This window comes from Homarus americanus, unplaced genomic scaffold (genome assembly GCF_018991925.1).
Source record: "Homarus americanus isolate GMGI-L3 unplaced genomic scaffold, GMGI_Hamer_2.0 scaffold57980, whole genome shotgun sequence".
Taxonomy (NCBI): Eukaryota; Metazoa; Arthropoda; class Malacostraca; order Decapoda; family Nephropidae; genus Homarus; species Homarus americanus.
Window position 1 is genome coordinate 2,193,837 of NW_024716703.1, and position 21,061 is coordinate 2,214,897.

At 37.4% G+C, this 21,061-nt stretch overlaps 1 protein-coding gene across 4 annotated transcripts in view; it reads left to right on the forward strand.

Annotated features, from left to right (window-relative positions):
- LOC121858226 (hydroxymethylglutaryl-CoA synthase 1-like) overlaps positions 1-21,061 on the forward strand; it is a 55,659-nt gene that overhangs the window by 18,777 nt on the left and 15,821 nt on the right. For all 4 annotated transcript variants that reach the window (XM_042354513.1, XM_042354514.1, XM_042354511.1 and 1 more), the window contains exons 5-8: positions 2,077-2,202; positions 5,620-5,781; positions 14,494-14,656; positions 20,146-20,316. In XM_042354513.1, the coding sequence (XP_042210447.1) occupies positions 2,077-2,202; positions 5,620-5,781; positions 14,494-14,656; positions 20,146-20,316 (622 nt within the window). The remainder of the gene's footprint in view (positions 1-2,076; positions 2,203-5,619; positions 5,782-14,493; positions 14,657-20,145; positions 20,317-21,061) is intronic.

A 21,061-nucleotide genomic window follows, 5' to 3' on the forward strand; every position in this document is an offset into this window, starting at 1 on the left:
AGTAAATGGTAAATATTTTTCATGTCTGAAGCTAAAAGTTGCTCCTCGCCCTTCCCATCATGCACGGGTTCAACCTAACAAAACTATTACGCATGTATAGGACGACCCCCAATTTTTTGCCTAAAAATTTGGTCTTAAAAACTCGAACTATACACGAGTATATACGGTATATTATCCTAACTTTAGTTTGAGGTAATATTTATTACTATACCTTAAAATCTAGTGTTTTCCCCCAAACATTTCTCAAAGAGGGAAGAGCCAGCGAGTGTGAGAAGAAGGGGAGGGAGTTGAGTCCATTATTTGAATGGACATTAACTTGGCGACTGTATTTCTCTATTTCTCTTAAATATTTATTTTGTGCGTGTACCATCATAAAATTAAGATGTTATTTTTACTAGAACATAGGTATTGTGTCGGAAAAAGTGGAGTTTGGGGGTCAGCCCGGTCTCTATTTCAATTAATCCCATACCGGTATGTCATGTTGTTCACTTTTGTGCGTTTCTCACTTTACGCGGCCCAGTGGGTTCAATTGACCGCGTAAAGTGAGGGTTCACTGTATTTTTCTAAATATTCTTAAAATTTGATAATTATCTTATAAAAGTTTATATTTAATCCCTCAGTGTATCTCAGTATGGTACACACAAATCATACTACAGTATTATCTCTGAATACACAGGTACACACACACAAAAAACTTATCTATCCACCTTGGTCAGGTTTTTGGAAATGAACACAAATGTACAGCAATTTGGTTCAGTTGGTATTTCTGATATCTGCTGGTGCAACTCACATTAAGAAATACCAACTGAATTGAAACTGCTGTACGTGGTGTTCACTTCCAGACACAGGACCCAGATGGGCAGATACTGGGTGATTATTTTTGTGTATACATAAAACTGTAATTGGTTTTATCAAAGCTGTCGAGTACTGTACAGTACAGTATATGACTGATTGGAAAAATACATTAAGTGCTTCAGAAGTTGTCACTGTAAATAAGAAATTGTTTTTTACCAATTATTATTTTAACCAAATTCTTCAATTAATTGGTGGAAGGGCAGCTGTAGGGAAGAAGGAAGTCTTTAAATTACCTTTTGTTTTTTTTATAATGGTTAGGAAGAATTTACCTCTGGTCACAAAAAGGTCAGAATATTTTTTGTGGTTAGGAAAAATTTACTATTGGTCAGGAGTAGATCAGAATGTTTTAGTACAAGACCACAGTGGGAACCCTGCTAACACCAACAATGCTGACATTAAAATTCCATAGGTATTGAATCTCTCACTACCAGTGTTCTTAAGTAAGTCTGAGTTAAAACTGACAACTCTAGAATGAATCAGCCAGCTCATTCAACCAGTTGGCCTTAAATAATAGAAACCCTCATCATCATAGCTAATGAGGGCAGAGCCAGGATGGTAATGGGCACTGAGGGGCTACAGTAGTTATCTTTGTTAACTGTGGTCAGCTTTGCCATTAGTTAAACATGTCACACCACCTCTGCTGGTGCAAGTCACCTCTTCAATACTTAGCATCAACTCAGGTAAGGGGAGTCATCTTCCAGACGTTATGTCTTATTGGTATAAGAAGGTTGTGCTGTAACAGTAGCTTTAGTATGATAAGTTTAGAAAAGCATCAGTATGTCATGTGGAATAATTTTTTATGGAACCTTCTCTACTTTAAATTTTGTTATTTTTTTTACTTCATGGACACTAGTCATATATAGTACATAGTGATGTCTTTTTCTCAACTTCATTTCCATTCTCTGTTCTCTTTTCTGTGTGTATTCCCTTTTAGCTCTCTGTCTTATATCTGATACTGCAATATTCGATGTGTTAATAGTTCAAACAATCAGCAGTCATTTTCTTTTGCAGAATGAGGCTGTTATGGAAGTTTTTAACAAGCATAAGTGATGTTAATGATAACTTATAATCACACAGACATGTCACTATATAATGATCATAGTGTTTAATTTAGGTTCCCTTTAACCCACCTTCCTGTAAATGTGGAAGGCATCTTATAAAATGTGTTAATGACAGAAAATTATTTTCTTCGATAATTATTGTCCAAATTATGTTTTACAGGTCGATATGCTGTGGTGATTGCAGGAGACATTGCTGTGTATGCCAGTGGACCTGCCAGACCTACTGGTGGTGCTGGAGCTGTGGCCATGTTGGTGGGCCCCCATGCCCCATTAATCATGGAGAGAGGTACATCCACACCATTCCAAGTTGCTTGTTGTTATAACTTAGAATTTATTCTACTGTATTTCCATACCTGTATTTTACAGTACAGTACTGCATAGTGTTAATGGAGGATTTTAGAAGAAAGGAATTTGAATTTAGACAATTAAATAGAAAAAGAGATACAGTATTAGTAAGGTTGAAGGATATAGAATTTAAATTTGTTGTTGTTGTGTTCAATGCTAAGTTATTCAGGTTAGTTAATAATCAAATGAAGTGTGAAGCATTAAAAGAAGAACTGTTGGCTTCAGGTATGGTCAAAGGAATGACTGTCAAGTTTCAATGTTAAGAAATGTGAGAGGATGCTCCTTGGCCATGTCAATAGAGAAGAGATATATCACATGATCCAATGTAATGAAACATCATAAAAATTTGAAACCAAATTTGAAAAGGATCAGTGTGTGTACAGTATGTTGACAATGAACTGAAGTTCTTGGGTCATTGTGAGAAGAAGGTAAATCATGTAAATAAATTACTAGGATTTATACAAATATCATTCACGTATCTAGATGGTCTGTCCATCATAACACTCTTCAAAAGCGAGATACTCCTTGCTTGGATTATTGTCTGTCTGTCTGGTCAGTAGATTGAGAATATTTAAAAGAGGGCTACCTAATTGGTGCCTGCACTGTGGCACCTCAGCTACCCAGAGAGATTAGAATGCATGCAGTTGCCCAGCTTATACTATAGATGGACAAGGGCTGCTTTAGCACTCTCGGGATTGCCTAAAATTTATTTAACGAGTCTATCACAGGACCAATTTTTAGTCTGCAGAATGACCAGAAATCACGAAGATATTTTTTTCCCGAGTGCTATTCGTGGCTTAGATATTGTCAAATATTTATTCAGATGATGCCTTCTTACTCTAAAAAGGCTGGGAAATAACATGAAACCCTAAAATAAAATAAAATAAAGGCATTTTGGAGAGTACAGTATAAGCGAAAAGAGAATTTAATGTTGATTCCTCTTCGCGCTGTACCCACATCCGATCCTGGACCCTATCTGTAAGCCGAATCTTCTGTAAACCAAAAATGACCCTTCCATAAGGTAAACATGTACTGTACCCTGTACTGAGTCACAGATGGAGTCTCACAAGAAGATGTGCCAGCCACCTGATGCATAATTCTCCACAAATAGTGTTGTTACTCCGTACTAGTTACCTTCCCTAATAACAAAAACTCTTGCCCAACCCCAAAAATTTTATAATGGGACTTATTGGCAGCATTCTGTATCCTTGAATTTTTGTAAACTGAGTGCTCTGTAACCTGGAGAATGTCTGTATAGACTATTATAAAACATAATTAGATAGAGGAGAGTGTGAATTAACATAATGATTGTTTTGCTAAATATCTTAAAACAATTTTGTTGTATTGGACATTAATTGGTTGATAAATATCAATATACATAGCTTTTATTATTCGATCCTATGCATCAATTGGATTGAGGTAAGATTATGAAAGGAAAGCTAACACAAAGCTTTTGACACTTCCATTGCTGTTACTTGACCATTTCTTATGGATGGCATAATCCATCATCTGATACTCAGATCACAGAAATGTCCCCAGCTATCAGTGACTATGTACAGTGGTCCCTCGGTTAACGAGCGCCTCGGTTAACGAGATTTCGGTTAACGATTTACTTTCCATAAGATTCTTAACTTCGGTTAACGAGCAATCCCTCGATTAACGAGTTTTTTACGAGCCAACTTCAACATGTTTTCGCTTGCATTTGGCGGTCCACCAGCTGTAGTATTAGTCCGCCAATACAGTAATCAGTTTTAGGGCTTAAATTCCTTACTATTTTAGTAAATATCAAGAAGTTTATACTATTCAATAATTTTAAAAGTTTAATATTAACTTTTTTAGTCATTTTAACAATTATTGAACATAATTGAAGGTAAAGAAACTAATTTCTGGCGTGCCATCCAGCCTGTTAACACACCAGACAGGCGTTAGTCTCTCTCTGTTTTCAGTGGAGGTAACATCTTGCTTGAGACTCTCTTCAACTAAACGCTTTTTTTCTGTGTTTCCAAGCAAATTATTGGTCATTTTTAAATATATTTTACATATTGACAATATATAATGCAGTGCAGTGTTGATTTAAAGAAAATAATCTTGAATTACACCAAGAGAGCTAAAATTTTATGGGTGAAATGGCACCATGGGGTGACTTCTCTTCCACCCCAATACCTTCTCTTCTTCCTTCTCCTCCACCCCCATTCTAATTCCCATCATCATCATCATCATCCAGGAGCCTTCTACATACGCACCTCAAAGTAAGTGTACTTTTCTACCTTTTTTGTTGAATTTAGGCAATTTTCGGTGAGCTGGAACCAATTACCCAAAAACCCATTGAAACAATGGTTTCGGTTAACGAGTTTTTCGGTTAACAAGCAACCTGCTGGAACGGATTGTGCTCGTTAACCGAGGGACCACTGTATACATCCATGTTGGTGTATGGTAAGTGGGGTGAAATAGATTAACACACAGTTACTTAAAAACCTTGTTAAATACTTAGCATTCATTGAGACTTCATTATAGTACTTAGATAGTACAGTATATCTCATAGCACTGTTATAAATAAATCTTTTTCATAACTGTCATTGGAAACGTGTCTCACCCATCACTGCAACATTACCACATGTAAGGAATGTCTGCCAAGGGGAAGAACACTATACCTGCCGGCATGTGTACAAAGGGAACCATTTTTCAGTCTAGATACAACGTTGTAAGGTCAGACTTACCCTGGATGTTAGACCTGTCATAACGTAGATTCATTATTTATTATCTTTTTTTTTTTCTCATTCAAGTAAACTTTTTGCCATTGTTATTTTGTTTGGGTTGAGTAAAGTGCATTGCTTTCAGATAACTTAAAATGTTAATCACATGATGAGGGGGGCCAGCTACCATTTTTAATATTTAATCAACCTAGGTATATTACCATTTTTTCCTAAACACTAAAACAAAAAACCTGTGCTTGCTTGCTAGTAATGCGTGTATTGTGACCAACACAGACTCATATACTGTAGTATGTGATGAGATGGTTAACATGATCTATTAAAAAGTAAAACTTCATAGCAAGTAAACACAATCTGGCACCTGTTTAAGTCCCAGACACTTTTCCCTTCTTGTCTTTATCCTCCTACACTCTGACAGCATTTTCTTACTTGGCAGTGGTGCAGCTTCTTTCCTTTGGCATTTCTTTTCCCTTCTTACTCTCTATTTCCTGTTGGCTCCTGTTTTAGTGCAGATCATATTTGAGTTGCATTTATTTTAATACAGTATTTACAAAAATAACCTGACAAACCATTAATTTACACCTATAAAAGTTGTAGTAATCGTATATCTTCATATTTGTTTTTTCTAATGCAGAAATATATTTCAGGTGTTCGAGGATCACACATGTGTCATGTGTATGATTTTTACAAGCCTGACCTGTCATCAGAATACCCAACTGTAGATGGAAAACTGTCAATACAGTGTTATTTATCAGCACTGGATGCCTGCTACCAAACTTTTTCCCGGAAATCAGATGCCTTTAAAGATTGTAAGTTCTCCATGATGAAGGTTTATATGTGATGTGATACTGTAATACCTTATTGGGTGGTATCTTATTTTATCTCAACCCTTTTTACGTATTGTCAAATATTTTGTGTCCATTTACTCATGTACAGTCGAAGGATAATAATAGAGTACCTGGCTTATTTATGGGGTTAGGTTGTAATGTGCCCAATGGATTGTAAATCAGTTGTGCCTTTGGTAAATATGGGATAACACAATCAGAATTCTCTCAAAATTTCCTTAAAATTAACTCAACCTGAGATTGATGCAATTGCTATACAGTCTGTTCTGCTATAACGCGTTATAGAAATTCGCGTAATAGAAATAACAGGGCTTATGGAGAAAATAGGGTTAGGTGCAGATTACTACTCGAAATCGAAAAATTTTTGGTAGTTAGCCTAACACAAAGATTAGCACAGTCTAAATAAATGTTACATTCATATCTAGTAATGAAATCATACAGTAAATGTAACACTTTACCGTGAAGAAATATGAATATAACTTGATGGGGGAGAAGGGTGATTTTGAGGTTGATAACATCAAGTGTTATAGCCTTTCTTTTACGTTCATCATCGGGAATGCGATCAACAGAACGCTTCTTGGATATATTCTTCTTTACCATATTCACAGTTAATACCACAAAATTGGAGAAATGGTAAGCAAAAATCGCATTACAGCAAACAAGCATTCGCGTTATACAAATATCGTTCCTCTATTCATAAATCGTGTTAGAGCCAATTCGCGTTGTCAAAACACGCGTTATAGCAGAACTCACTGTACTGTATTTCACTTGATAGTTCATTAAACACTCCTGAAAGAGAAAATCACCAAGAGTAATGTAGAATTTTATATAAAGTGAACAAACAACAAAAAGTAACGTGAAGGAAAGTATGGGGCAAGGAGCTAGGATAGACAAGAGGAGCAGATTAATATGGATTCTAATGCAGTACAAGAATAACCCGGTTTTTGCAAAGGATGATATTCTTAAAAGTCATTGCAAGTAATGAATTTGCGAATATCGGGGCAATTTTCCCCAAAAGAATTACCGTATTTTTCGGCTTAAAAGACGCACTTTTATGACAAAAATATACCTCGAAAATTACCATGCGTCTTCCAAGATGCTAGTTGATGAGTTGTAGCAGAGGTTTTTTAAATCGGCCCCTTACAAAGACTGTTACAGGTTGTACCCCTCTAGTCCGGCAACCTCGGGACCTGACCGGTGCCGGACCATGGAAATTGCCGGACCAAGGAAATTCACCCTTTTCCTGGTTAGATAGTGACTTGTGCTTATGCCTGAAAGCACTAGCACCACTTTCTCTGCGTCATGGTCTCTTTGAAGACATATTGAAGGGTTAAATGTCGTATAGTAGCTTCTCAAATTTCGCGAGTTTTTAATTCTTAACGTATTTTATTGGAACACACAAAAAAATAAATAAATAAAAATTTTGACGGCGGAAACTTGAATTTCGACGGGTTTGAACGGCCCGCCAACGTGCAGACGACGTGCATAATCGTGTAAACAGGGTCATTTCTCTTATGTACAAAAAGATTCATTATTGTTTATTACTGAATGTCTTTTTTATTGAATTAATGTTTATATGTGCAAAATGAGCAATACAATTAATTAATAATATGTAGAACATTAAAACACATGAGGAAATGACACAGCATTGTTTTCGTTGATTACAACACCAGTGACTGACTGGTTCTACATATAAAACTGAAGAAAATAAGACCTTGGTTGTAGCTGTAGTAAAATTAATATGGTTGTTTTAAGTAATGTTATTTAATGTTAATAAATGGAACAATAGAAGTAGCTAACGATAATGGTAAAGAAAAAGAGAGATCGCATATGTAAGTGCGCATGCGCACACGTGAAAACATATCGTCATTACTTTACATAAGAATATGAAAGCAACACTTATTTACTGTTCATATATATTTTAATTAATGTTTCTGAATTTGTTTTTATTGAATTAATGTACGTGTGTGCAAAATTAACAATACAATTTATTAATAATACGTGGAATATTAGAGGAGACGAGACGGCTGCCGGCATTGTTTATGTTAAAGCTTACGAAACCAGTGACTGATTGGTTCTACATATAAAACTGAAGAAAATAAGACCCTGAGTTTAGCTGTAGTAAAATTAATGTAAAGAATGAATATGGTTGCTTGAAGTACCTGTAATGTTATTTAATGTTAATAAATGGAACAATATAAGTAGCTAACCATTAATGGTAAAAAAAAAGTGAGACTGCTCGTATGTAAGTGCGCACATGTGAAAATATATCGTCATTACTCTACATAAGAATATGAAAGCAACACTTATTTACTGCTCATATATATTGAAGGGTTAAATGTTGTACTCTGTATAGACAAGCAGAGAGAGAGAGAGAGCAGCCGAACTGCCGGATGTAAACAAACCTTAATTTCCCGCGGCTTTTTTTTTTTTTTTAAGGGGATTAGCCCACCCGGGCATAGGTCACTGACCCACATTGGGGCCTGAGGGGCAAAAATTTAATACTCCTGTAATAATAATAATAATTCAGATAAAAAAAAAAAAAAAAAAAAAAAAAAAAAAAAAAAAAAAAAAAAAAAAAAAAAAAGCTGCCTATCTACCTATTGGACAAACTAGAATCGTTCCGGACCACAGAATGCCGGACTAGAGAGGTACAACCTGTACCTCATTACCGTACTTAACAATTACAAGTATTCTCTATACAGTACAGTGGTCCCTCGGTTAACGAACACAATCTGTTCCAGCAGGTTGTTCGTTAACCGAAAAATTCGTTAACCGAAACCATTGTTTCAATGGGTTTTTGGGTAATTGGTTCCAGCTCACCGAAAATTGCCTAAATTCAACAAAAAAGGTAGAAAAGTACACTTACTTTGAGGTGTGTATGTAGAAGGCTCCTGGATGATGATGATGATGATGATTAGAATTGGAATGGGGGTGGAGGAGAAGGAAGAAGAGAAGGCATTGGGGTGGAAGAGAAGTCACCCCATGGCACCATTTCACCCTTAAAATTTTAGTTCTCTTGGTGTATTTCAAGATTATTTTCTTTTAATCAACACTGCACTGCATTATATATTGTCAATATGTAAAATATATTTCAAAATGACCAATAATTTGCTTGGAAACAAAAAAAAAGCGTTTAGTTGAAGAGAGTCTCAAGCAAGATGTTACCTCCAGTGAAAACGGAGAGAGACTAACGCCTGTCTGGTGTGTTAACAGGCTGGATGGCACGCCAGAAACTAGTTTCTTTACCTTCAATTATGTTCATTAATTGTTAAAATGACTAAAAAATTGAATATTAAACTTTTAAAATTATTGAATAGTACAGTATAAACTTTTTGATATTTACTAAAATAGTAAGGAATTTAAGCCCTAGAACCGACTAATGTATTGGCGGACTAATGCTATAGCTGGTTGACCGGCTAGTGCAAGCGAAAACATGTTGAGGTCGGTTCGTAAGAAATTCGTTAACCGAATTTTTGTTCGTTAACCGAATTTAAGAATCTTATGGGAGGCAGTTCGTTAACCGAAATTTCGTTAACCGAGGCTTTCGTTAACCGAGGGACCACTGTACTATAAAACTATTGATTTAACTATTATTGTTGATATATTGCAAAAAAAAAATAACCTTGCTGCTGTGTGGTTTGTATACTAATGGCAGTGGTGCTGCAGTGCCATCTATTGAGGAATTGCTAAAGGTTGTCTGCTGGTCTCAAATGCAGGAATGTTTGTTTCTTTATATGTAGGCTCTCATATTTGGACACCTATTTACAGTAGGCTGTCATATTTGGATACCCATTTAGACTGTAAAAACCCCACATAATTAAAATCTTCCAAATTTAAATACAACTTCATCATCCAAGTAAAAACACACACACAACATTATTGGCTGTCCTTATGTTTTCAACTTTATTACCACTGGTGGGTAGATATTTTTTTTTAATTCAGAAACATTAATTAAAATATATATTAACAGTAAATAAGTGTTGCTTTCATTTTCTTATGTAGAGTAATGATGATATGTTTACACATGTGCGCACTTACATACGTGATCTCTCTTTTTTTTTTACCCTTAATTGTTAACTACTTCCATTGTTCCATTTATTCACATTAAATGACATTACTTAAAACAACCATACTAATTTTACTACAGCTACAACCAGGGTCTTATTTTCTTCAGTTTTATATGTAGAACCAAGGAGACAGTGTTGGTTTGACAGCTGATGCCGTGGTCCTTACGCACGTAGCAGCTATTTTTAGCTCGCCTTTGTGTCCGAGCCGCCAATAATGCTTATATTTACTGATCTTAATAATTATTTGTTAAATATAATTCATTTAGAATATTTTATTTGCATTATTTTTCATAAAAAGTGCTTGGCAACGCTCACCAGTCGGTCGCCAGTCTGCCTGGCTGTCTTTGTGTTTGGTAGAGCAAATAATGCATAAAATAATAATAATTCCTCAAATACAGTCGACCCTCGTTAAAACGGACTAATAGGGAGGGAAGGGTGTCCGTTTTAGCCGATTGTCCGAATTAACCGATTTAGGCGTTAATATTGCATTATACAGCTATGTGTATGTTTATTTGAGTGCCCCGTCGTGGGAGTCCATTTTTTCTTAATCTTGGAGTGCACTGCACCAGAGACTTCGTTATTCTTTAGTAATGACACAGAATTTGATATTGCAACTGGGGTTGCAATTGTTGAGGCAACTTAGGTATGTCTGATTACAGTTGGAATTTGCAAGGTCCATTGTGAGTGATGTTTAAAGTATTTTACAGTAATACTACACTACAATACAACTATACCACTTTTAACAATATTACTTTGATACAACATGACAAAATGGACAAACAATGAAAATGAAACAAACAAAAGTAGGTAATTATGTTCCGGAAGCTTCCCTGTGGCCGAGCGTGTGGTGTGACAGGCAAATAGTCACACTAGAACCTGATAACCCGTGCTGGGCATTTAAACAATGGTGGGAATAGGCGGACGTTCTGGAACATCACCTGGGGCACACTGGTCGGACGTTCTGGAACGTCACCCGGGGCGTGAGGGTTAATTCACCTGCAACGGGCGTGATGCTTAACTCTTAGAGAAACTTGCTATATTTTCTTAAGTATACTGTACATTGTAAATATCCTTGCATTGCTAATAATCTAAAAAATTTAGTTGCTTCATCCATGTCATCAGCAAAATGCCCGGCAACCCCCCGCCCTCCCCTCCCCTGGGTATTTTCTTATAATTTTCTTTTTCTATATCACTTAGTTTTTGGAGGACTATGAGATCATAAGGCATTCATTTTGTTATACCTAGCCACCGAAAAGCCTTAGCCTTACTAGTATTCTTAAAAAATGAAACACTCAAACATCAACCAAGCCAAGGCCATAGTCCTTAGGGATCCTCTGGTCACCACGGGTAGTGCGACGTTATTGAATGGGGCAGAGCTAAAGTTTGACATTACAGCAGTGTGTCCTTACTGTATACAGCCCTCGAGTTAGCGTGTCATCTGCTGTTATAATTCCTTGCTCCCTGCCATATTTCACTGGATTTACTGTTACTAGGGGTCTTTTTGTTAGAATAGTCCTAAATAGTGATTAATCATGGCATTGTAGCTAGGATAAGCTCATCATTGTAACCACCAGGCCACTGGGCCAAGCTGTGAGGTGTTATGCGTGTTTTTTAACTCGTATTTACTGGTAGATATACAGTACGTAACTTTGTTCATTTATTTTTACTCGGCTTGGAATCATGCTTCGGTTCAGCCCATCACAAAGAAGGGTGACCATTCCAATCCCTCTAACTATTGCTGCATTGCCCTAACTTCATCCCTCTCTAAGATTTTTAAAACTATCTTAAACATCTCATTTTCTCCATCACCTTGAACACCAATCTCTTTTGTCGGAACACCAGTATGGCTTTTGCCAGGTGAGATTACTGGTGATCTGCTCTTCTACTGCACCCATCTTTGGTCATCCTCTCGAAGGGATTATGAGGAAACTTTTGTCGTGGCCATCGACATCTCCAAAGCAAATGACAGGGTATGGCACAAGTCTTTGCTTTCTAAACTTCCCTCTTATGGTTTCTGTCCCCCACTTTGTTCTCTAATTCCTATCTTCCTTGAGAACTGATCCATGGCATTTGTTGTCGAGGGATCGATCTCTCGCTCTTTCTCTATCAATAGTGGTGTCCCACAGGGTTTTGTTCTTTCTCTCTTCCTTCTTTTTTTCAATGATTTGCTTCACACTATGACTACCGGTAATTCTATCCATTCTTATGCTGATGATTCTACTCTTCACTCTTCTTCACATTTTCCCCTTCCCCCTAATTCTCATACTAGATCAGTTTCTAGAACCAATATCATTATATCTATTAATGCAAATCTGTGCAGCATCTCCGAATGGGGAGGTAGAAACTTGGTTAAATTCAATACTGTAGTAATAAAACTTAGTATTTACCATTTACACTTCCCAAATTAGATGATCTCCCACCAGTCACATTTCAGGATGCAATCATTCTGCCAAAGTTTAAAATAGATTTGCTAGGCCTCACCATTTCCTCTAACATGTCATGGAACCATTGCTAAAGCTGCCTCCAGAAAGCTGGGAATGCTGTACAGATGCCGTAGCTACTTCACTCCTGAGCAGTTGCTTCAAGTATATAAGGGATTTCTTTGTTCTAACTTGGAGTACTACTCTCATATCTGGGGTGGCTCTTCTTCAGTCCAACTGTTAGATAGGGTGGAATCAAAGGCATTTCATCTTATTAACTCTCCTCCTTTAGTTGATAATCTTTCTTTCCTTTCTCTTTTCCATAATGTTGCTTCACTCTCTCTTTTACAGGTACTTTAATGGGCAATGTTCTGTGGATTTGGCATCCTGTGTACCGCCGGCAAGGCCGTGGGCTCGTAACACTTGTCTTGCCCGCAGTGCCCACCTTTCTCTGTGGATGGCGGTCTCACTAGAATAACCCATTTTAGTTTATCCTTCTTTCCTCACACAGCCAAACTGTGGAGTGTCCGGGTGGGCCATTCCCCATAAAAAAAGAAAATCAAAACAAAAAACAAAACCTGTTTCACTGTCCGTGCTAATACAATATTAAAATTACTTTTTGGTTAGGCAATATATAAATTTTAGTGGGTTGGGCCACAGAAAAATACCTAAATCATAATACGGTCCATGACCGAGGAAAGGTTGCCCATGCCTGATTTGGAGGACCGACAGTATCCTTGGTTTTCATTTTATTCCTGGCATGCGTATAACAGACGTGCGAGTTTTCGTAATGTTTTGGGCCAATTTCATCTTGAAATGCTGTTTGGATGATTTAATTTTCTGATTGGCTACTTTTAGGATTTTTTATAATTATGTAACATATTCCGCATGATGCCCTGTATTCCGGAATTTCTTCCACGTCTTGTATTTTTTTCTTGCAGAGTTCCTTAATTTTGTGATTCATGCACCTGGTCTTATTCCCTCTTCTCCGTGTTTTCTTGGGGTATACATTCCTCTACTGTTATCTCAAGGATTTCCATGAAGTTTTGCCAAGATATATTAATGTGTGCCTCCTTTTTAATGATTTTCTCTCAGTTACAGTGGGGTATGCTATAACGTATCTAATTGGTTCTAGAACCTCGTTTGTTATAGCATTCGTTCGTTATAGGATTAATCCGTTCCAGGCCCCCAAATACAACCACTTAACACTGAAAAATTTCTGTGGAAATTGTAAAAAATACGGTACTTTATCTTACCTTAGTGTTCTTAGCATGCAGGACAGGAGGCAGAGGATGAGGGGGGAGGAGAGAATTATGGAGAAGAGGTGGAAGGGGAGGAGTCATCCTTCCTAGCCCTCTTTGGTGAGTCTTACAGGCACTTTGTCTGTTTATTTATAATTTCTTTCTTAGTTTCAAGGGTTATTAGCTTTCTCACTCGCTTTTGACGATTCATTGTTACAATTGTACACTTGTATAACAAAATAGTTATAAAAATAACACGAATTTCCACATCAAAAGACAAAATTTCAACAAGTTCAATGGTGCACTGACTACACAATGAACCAATATGGCACCTGACGCTCTTGTTGTGAGCCGCGGTACAACAATATTCATGCACCAGACGAAATAGTCCCGTATTCATCCGCGTTCGTTGTAGGAGTTGCGTTCGTTATAGCATATTCAATTTTATAGGTAAAACCGTTCGTTATAGGAATATTCGCAGTGGAATCCGTTCGTTATAGCATACCCCACTGTAATTGATAAAAGAAAATAATAATTTATAAGTGGATGGTAGGGAGAAGCAAAATCCAAGGAGATAGGAAGGATAGTGTGAGTAACACAATAGAAATTTGTAAGATGGACTTCTATGGAGCAGCAGAGTGCATGAATGAGCAGAGCCTAATACCTGTATCAAGTAATTTTTGGGAAGGATATGGTGCTGATGGGTGACATTGGGTTGTGTACAGAGATGGGTAATATCACATGGATGTATCTTACAGTAGCAAGAATTAATAATTGATTAATTAAAGGAGATTATGTATGTGTGTGTATTTGCTCCTGATTTTGGCCGCTCTGCATTTAGCACGAAATAGCTTTGGGAAAACATTGAAATTTGGCTTTATTTAGGGAAGGGCTCCCTTCTCATCTACTGTTAATACAGTACTAATTATGTTCATTTGTCCACAGCCTCGATACCACCTATGTGTCTGGACCAGCTTCAGGCTGTTATCTTCCATTCTCCGTTCTGTAAATTGGTGCGGAAGTCTCTTGCTCGATTAGCTTTCAACGATTTCCTTAACACCCCAGCTGAACAGATATCTTCAAAATACCCTGGACTTGAGGCATATCGGTAAGGTAGTAATGGTTTATTTGACAAGGATTAAAATAGTTTCTTTTTTTATGGTTTGATTAAATTAGTTCATATGTGCCTTTGCAAGTTCATTTAAAAAATTAGAAATATATTGTGTAAATATTTCTGGATTATATACTTTGCTAGGCAATTTCATGTAATACAGACTGCCAGTTTGGGATATTATTATCTTTAGACAACCCACAAATATTTAGCTAAGGATTGAATCAAAATAGGTACACCAATCATTCTCACCACCCCATCACACTTATTAGTAAAAATGTAGTAGATCAGGTGCAATATTTGTTCTCTAGAGAGTAGCCATCTTGTTCAGGAGTAATTCCATCATATTGATTCATATTCAAGCCAAATAAATATCGAGTGCATATCTAGGGACTGGCTCTCTTACAGTCTTGCTTTTTTACTTCTAGTTGTGCCAAATAAGGGATTTTTTTTATTAGGAACTACAACAATTGTTTGTAAAATTGGTGAAATAATATTGTTTTAGGCTTTAAGTTTGTCATTTCATAAGGTTTATTGACAAATATTAATTGTCTTTCCAAGTCTGGGATTAAAATTTCTCTGGCACTGTACATTACTTCATTCCACATACCTCAATATATATGTTATAACCTGAGTCAACTTACACTATCATGAGATGTGTTGGCCAAAACATTATTCCAACTGAATATTCCTTACTTTATAGATGGTAGAGACAAAATATCATTTGGACCACAAGTGCTACTTGGAATGAGTTATGTCATGATGACTTTCAAGTCTTGAGATGTACAATTAAAATACTGTAATCTGAATTGATGTACATGTATTGTTTAGACTTTAGTTGGTAGAAGTTACAGGAACATCTAGTAGTTAGCAGGCCCTTGTTCTCCTCAGAGGTTCATCTGGCTCAAGCAAGGGTTGATGTACGGTAGCTCTTATAAGCGTTGGTGCTTATCTGTTTTGGCGTCCTGAGGAGGTGCTATCCTCTCGCATATCCCTGCCATCAATTCGCAGGAAAAATCTCTTGGGGATAACTTGAATTATCTCCAAAACTATAAATTGTGATTGTTTTTATTTGCTAAACTTATTATTTTGAGCAGTTGTTTCAAGCTTATAAGTGATTCATCCATCCTAACTTGGAGTACTGCTCTCATATCTGGGGTGGCTGTTTTTCTGTCCAACTGTTAGATAGGGTGGAATCAAAGGCATCTCATCTTATTAACTCTCCTCTTTTAGTTGATAATTTCTCTTCCCTTTCTATTCGCTGCAATGTTGCTTCACTCTCTCATTTACAGGTACTTTAACAGGCAATGTTTGGTGGATCTGGCATTCTGTGTACCGCCGGCAAGGCCGTGGGCTCATAACACTCGTCTTGCCTGTAGTGCCCACCATTTCTCTGTGGCTGTTGGTCACGCTAGAATAACCCGCTATACAGTGGGGTATGCTATAACGAATCTAATTGGTTCTAGAACCTTGTTCGTTATAGGATTAATCCGTTCCAGGCCCCGAAATACAGCCACTTAACACTGAAAAATATAATATAAATTGTAAAAATTGTAAAAGTGCATAAATATGCATCTAAACCCCAGAAATAAAGAATATCAGTAATACTTGTGATAAAAAAAACAATAAATTAGTAAAAAAAAAAGAAAAAGAAAAATTCGTTGTAGGAGTTTCGTTCGTAATAGCATTCTCAGTTTTACAGGTAAAACCGTTCGTTATAGGAATATTCGTAGTAGAATCCATTCGTTATAGCATACCCCACTGTAGTACCTCCTTCTTTCCTCACACAGCCAAACTGTGGAATGCTCTGCTTTCTGTGTTTTGATACTCATACTATGTCTCACTTCAAAAAGCGAGTTTTCCAGCATCTTGGTGGTGTAGTACATAAAAAAAAAAAAAAATATATATATACAGTGGGGTATGCTATAACGAACGTAATTGGTTCCAGAACCTCGTTCGTTATAGCATTTGTTCGTTATAGGATTAATCCGTTCCAGGCCCCCAAATACAACCACTTAACACTGAAAAAATTCTGTGGAAAATGTAAAAAATACGGTACTTTATCTTACCTTAGTGTTATTCAGCATGCAGGTACCCCTAAACACTGGCACATCACTATCACTTCCACTGGGAGTCTTGGCTTTAAGGTCCTCAAACAATTGTTTAGCCTTCTCACAAATTATAGCTTCACTAATGTTACCACCTGCCATTTCTTTCTCCTTTATCCACACTAAGAGTAAATTTTCCATCTCTTCAATCACATTACACTTTGCTTTGCTAAGTCTAAAGATTCCCTTAGCCACTTGCACAGTTTTTAACTCCTCTTTATTCTTCAAAATCGTACATATAGTCGATTTAGCCATCCCATATTCATCACTAAGTTTCGCAATGCTTCTTCCATTCTCACGTTTCTTTACAATTTCTTTCTAAGTTTCAAGGGTTATTAGCTTTCTCACTCGCTTTGGACGACTCATTGTTACAATTGTATACTTGTATAACAAAATAGTTATACAAATAACGCGAATTTCCACATCAAAAGACGAAATTTCAACAATAACAGTGGTGCACTGGCTACACAATGAGACAAAGATGGCGCCTGACGCTCTTGTTGTGGGTCGCGGTACAACAATATTCATGCGCCAGGCGAAATAGTCCCGTATTTCTCTATAGAGAAATGAACTAAGTGTTCACAAACACTATGGAAATGAACATTGGACTGATTGTGTTTACAGCAATAACTAAGTGTATTTAGATAATATGGAAATGGTGTATGTAGTAATAATATTACAGGTTGAAGCTCCCATATCCAGAATTCTAACATATGGCAACTCTTAAAAAAAATTGCATTATATTCAGAAATTCCTTTACCTACAGTACTATCCAGCTGTACTACCAAGCAAACCTCACATCAAGCAGCTGCATCTTGTAGTTACAGTATGTCGGTTGGCTGCTAAAGTCTTGTTGGTGCTCTAATCGCTCCAGCCATTCAATACGTTTGTTTGAATTCACAGCTGAGGGTGGTGATGTGCTTATTTAAGTCCTACACTTTTATTCTACCCTTATTAAACTGCACCATGGCTCCCAAATGTAATATTAATATTAATAATAATAATAATAATAATAATAATAATAATAATAATAATAATAATAATTAACTGTTTATTGAAAGAGCATGGCAGCCGGAAGGCTGAAAATATAAAGTTACATAATTGGGGAATGGGTCTCTTGATTTACAAATAACATACAAATATCATCAGTGATACAAATATGATATATAATAACTAGGTGGGGAGAAGCTCAAACTACGGGTTATTTCAACATAGTGACAGTGCATAAAGTAAGATTGACTGGGAGTGAATACACTGGTTGATTACAAGTTATTGATAATTTTTATAATGGTTGGGACTGGGCTGTTCTTATAGTGATCAGTTCGTGCTCGTATGGGCTGGATGCCGTTGTGGTGTCGAACAGCAATTCTTGGGAGAGGGATCTCCGGTGGTAGTAGGAGCCGGTGTCAAGGATGGTGCAGAAGCTTCTCACCAAATTTGCAGATGAGATCGTGGTGATGGTCAGTGAGAGCCGAGAGGGTCAGTGTGTTGAGCTCTTCTTGATATGTGGAGTAGGAAGGGGAGAGAATAATCTTGCATGCCCTCTTTTGCACTTTTTCTAGGTGTTTACATTGTGTGGCATTTAGGGGGAGGAAGACCAGGTAGGGGAGGCGTAGGTGAGCTTGAGAAGTATGAATGTTGAGTAAACACTGAGGAGCTAGGGTGCAGGAACTCCGAAGGACTTGAGTCGGCGGAGGAGGTGGAGACGGAAATTGGAGGATTTGACAACTTCACTGATGTATGGTTTCCAATTTAGTTTGTTGTCTATGGTGATGCCGAGGAGCTTAGTGGAATCTACAACCTGGAGTGTGTTTGGGCCTAAAATAATGGAAGGGGGTGGGACAACGTCGGAGGAGAGGTTGATGTGCATAACCATGGTCTTGGTATGGTTGATGGTGACGTGGTGGTTGGTGACCCAGTTTTGGAGACTTGAATAAATCCTGAAGGGCGGTATAGTCGGGAGCAGAATTGTTGACGCTGATCCCGATGGTGGAGTCGTCGACATATTTCCAGCGAGCGGGGGTTTCTCTTTGGGCATCATTGATAACCATAAGGAAGCATAGTGGTCCCATCTTCGTGCCTTGGCGGACTGAAAGGTGGAGACAGCCCCTCGGAAGCGTACAGCTTGGCGTCGGTTACTGAGGAAGTCTGTAAGCCATGGTATAAAACGTCTTCGAAACCCAAGGTCGATAGCTTTGTTAATGATTAAATTGTGGTTGACTAGGTCGAATGCCTTGGTGAAGCCAATGAAGGCGACAGTTACAGACGTTTTTCGTTTCTCCAGATGGCGGTATATGTAGTCGAGAAAGCTGACAAGACAGTTGGTGGTGGAGGAAGTTTTCATATTACCAAATTGCTGAGGATCTACGGCTCCTGCAATATCAGCATATGCCCAGTTGAACACAAAACTTTCACAGATTAAGCTGGGTATTGGGTGATTGCAATGGGTCGTAGCTGATTTATGGATTGTGGGCTGGTTGACTTGGGCACTGGTGGCACATATGAAGTCTTCCAGTCAGCTGGGCATCTGGCTTGACTGAGGGAAGCATTGATGATGGAGCAGAGGGGTTTAGCAAGCTCCGGGGAGAACTCCTTGAAGAGTTTCGTTGGTAAGTCAATAGGGGTGGTGGAGCGTTTTAACTTAATTTTTTCCAGACGTTTTGCTACTTCAAATTCTTCTACTAAGTCAGTGGGAAAGGGGGCTGGTAGGTAAGCAGGGAGATTGGTTGTGTTAAGCTGGGGGAGCGCCTGGCATATAGTAGCGAAATGGTTATTTGATTGCTCTGCTGCATCAACATTAGTGAGATGGCTAAGGAAGGGGAGGGGGTGTGTCTTATTGTTTAGTCCACAGAGTTCTTTAAGCTTACCAAACCACTGACTGATGTTGGTCTGCTTCAGGTGTTGCAATTTGGTTGGGTAGTGAGACTTCTTTGCAGTGCATATTTTGCGGATGATCTCGGTTGCGAGGGGACCTGTAGCGGTTGTGGTCATTGAGATAAAAGGCTCTGTCTCTCTGTTGCATAAGTCTTTTGATCCGAGGTGTGTTTATATACAGGTACAGGTATACTATACAAGGTAACGATAACCTGTTACATGTCCATACAAAATACGCCTTAATTAATGGTAATTTCCTATATTCGGCTTTAAGCCTCAATTTTAATTCGGTGACATACGACCTACTGGGTAAGCTGTTGCATCGCCAAGGATGTAATTACTACAATGAATGAATGAATCAATCAATCCTATATTCGGCTCAGAGCTGGTCACATGGTTACCGGATATGGTAGCTTCAACCTGTATATTTGTAGTAACATATTTTATTTTTAGTAGGTGTCTTGTTATATTTTCTGATTAACAATTGTTTTCAATATTTTTTAGGGAAAAGAAGCTTGAAGACACTTACTTTGACCGGGATGTTGAGAAGACCTTTATGAATTACAGCGAAGGAATCTTTCAAGCCAAGACAAAGCCATCATTAGTTATTGCTACACAGGTTGGCAATATGTACACACCCTCTGTGTATGGAGGGCTAGCGTCTTATATTTCATGGTGAGAATCTGAAATTTCAGTTCTGTTTTTGTTTTTTGTATCTAAATATGTGATTTAAAGCGACACCCACAATTAAGGACAATGTTTTAATTTAAAGCGAATCATTCCTATTTTGCGCGAGTCAATCTGGCGCGTCATATTTTAAAATTCGCGCCTAATGTTTCTCTGGGCACGCTACACTGTCCTAAGGGCAAAGCTGTACTGTACATGTACTCAAAATAATGCACTAAATGATTAATAAAATTTTTGTTCAGTGCAAACTGTGGCATGATTATATTCAAACTAATCACTATGTTATAAGAATTCCAGCAATGTAAATTATATTCTCCCCGTTCACTTCTGTGATATTTTATAAACAAAAAACAAAAATTCCATCTAAAGGACATAAATAAACAAATAAATACTTCACTAGACCTTCGGCACCAACTGTCAAACATGTCACTGTCACCTCTCCCCCCTACATCTTCCCAGCCAGTGTTGGGTGGTTATACGCTTAGTTTTTTTCTTACATAATATCACAGACTAAAGTTAGCATAATATAATTTGCATTGCTAGAATCCTTGCAAGACAGCGAATAATTTGAATATAAACGTCATATATTTTGCACAAGAGATAAATTTTAGCCCTTTGTAATCAAATTAATTAAAACATGTCAGTTCAGTGCATTTTATAAGAGAATAACTTAAAGACACTCTGAAGGACAGATAAATAAATAAGCACTAGACCTTGGCATCAACTGTCTAAC